The following is a 1,363-nucleotide window of genomic DNA, read 5'->3' on the forward strand; positions in this document are numbered from 1 at the left end:
GAAATGAAAAGCAGGGTATCATCTGCTTAAGTGAACATGAATTTAGAGTTGTTCAAGTCTAAAATGAGTTCTCAGTCTCAATGCGTTTGATGGATTTATAAGAAGTGTGTCAGAGAGTACGGAAGCGCTGAACCGCCACTCCCCCCCAAAAAAATAATAAAAGGATCAGTATTTCGTTGTAACGTGAAAGTGTCTCGTTATAACAAGACAATATTTATCATGTTATAAACTGAAACCATATCACGTTTGGGAAAACGGCGGGCAGAGCACGGGTAAAGGGAGGAATATGGCTATTTCACACAATTGCATTAAGTTCTACTTCATGCTTGGGTTGAGACATGGTGAGATTCTATATGCGAAAGTCACTCTTCTGGTACACTACGATTTCGTAGAAACTTCAACAGTGGGGCATCACTCAGGGCTGCCATTGTGTCGCCAGCTGCCACTGCAACGGCCAAGTGCCAGTTCACAACCAGGGCACAGGAGTCCTCCTCTGCTGAGACCAACGTGACACCTTATCACATTATAATGAGATAAAAACGTATCTCGTTATAACGTGATAAGTTAGTATGTTGTTAAAACGTGATAATATGTCATTATAACAGGAAACTTTTAACGTTATAACAAGATAGTGATCTGTTTTTTTGTTGTTTTTTTTGAGGAGTGGCTTTGAGCACTTCCATAAGAGAAAGTCATTAATTTAGCAGTTCATATATTCGGTGTTGGACATTTAAATAGGCAGATGTAGTTTGATCGTATGTCCCTTGATTCTCCTGGTTTTAAATGGTTCCAATTCATTTTAAACTTCCTTAAGATAACACAACTTTAAATATTAGAGATAATATTTGTCCATGTCGAGGGATGTGAAGATTTTATTTGTGCTTCATGTTTTCTTCAATCAGAATAGAAATGAAGTAGCTGTGGTCTAGAGTGAAGCTGAGGTCAATAGTTCTGGCAAAATTTTTTTTTACAATTTTTGTCCCAAGTTGAATCCTCTTGATTATTTGAAAAGAAAATGAATAAGCAGAGTTTATATTCAACAAGAACATGAAATTACAATGGAACATGAAGAGATGGTGAGAAGGTTTCATTCAGAAAGTTAAGAGATTTCATCAAGAAAGAGAATTTATGTTATTAGCTTTTCTTAATTTGTGTGTGTGTGTGTGTGTGTGTGTGTGTGTGTGTGTGTGTGTTCAGTGAACCATATCAGTTCAGTTTCTGTTCAGTGTGACTGAGGGAGGTTTTTGTACGACGATTTTTCACTGTGTGAACGAATACTGACTGTTGATGTAGAATTGAGCCATACAGTAATAAACTGCAGCATCTTCAGTCTGGACTCCACTGATGGTCAGACTGAAGTCAG

At 37.5% G+C, this 1,363-nt stretch overlaps 1 gene segment (V, D, J or C); it reads left to right on the forward strand.

The window, feature by feature from the left end:
* Window positions 1–1,271: 1,271 nt before the first annotated feature.
* LOC103375859 (Ig kappa-b4 chain C region-like) overlaps window positions 1,272–1,363 on the forward strand; it is a gene marked incomplete at its 3' end in the record, with an annotated part of 2,786 nt that continues 2,694 nt past the window's right edge. The window contains 1 exon segment of the C gene segment in view: window positions 1,272–1,362. Within this exon segment, the coding sequence occupies window positions 1,345–1,362 (18 nt within the window).

Source organism: Stegastes partitus, unplaced genomic scaffold, assembly GCF_000690725.1.
Source record: "Stegastes partitus isolate 25-593 unplaced genomic scaffold, Stegastes_partitus-1.0.2 Scaffold3196, whole genome shotgun sequence".
In the NCBI taxonomy this organism is placed as follows: domain Eukaryota; kingdom Metazoa; phylum Chordata; class Actinopteri; family Pomacentridae; genus Stegastes; species Stegastes partitus.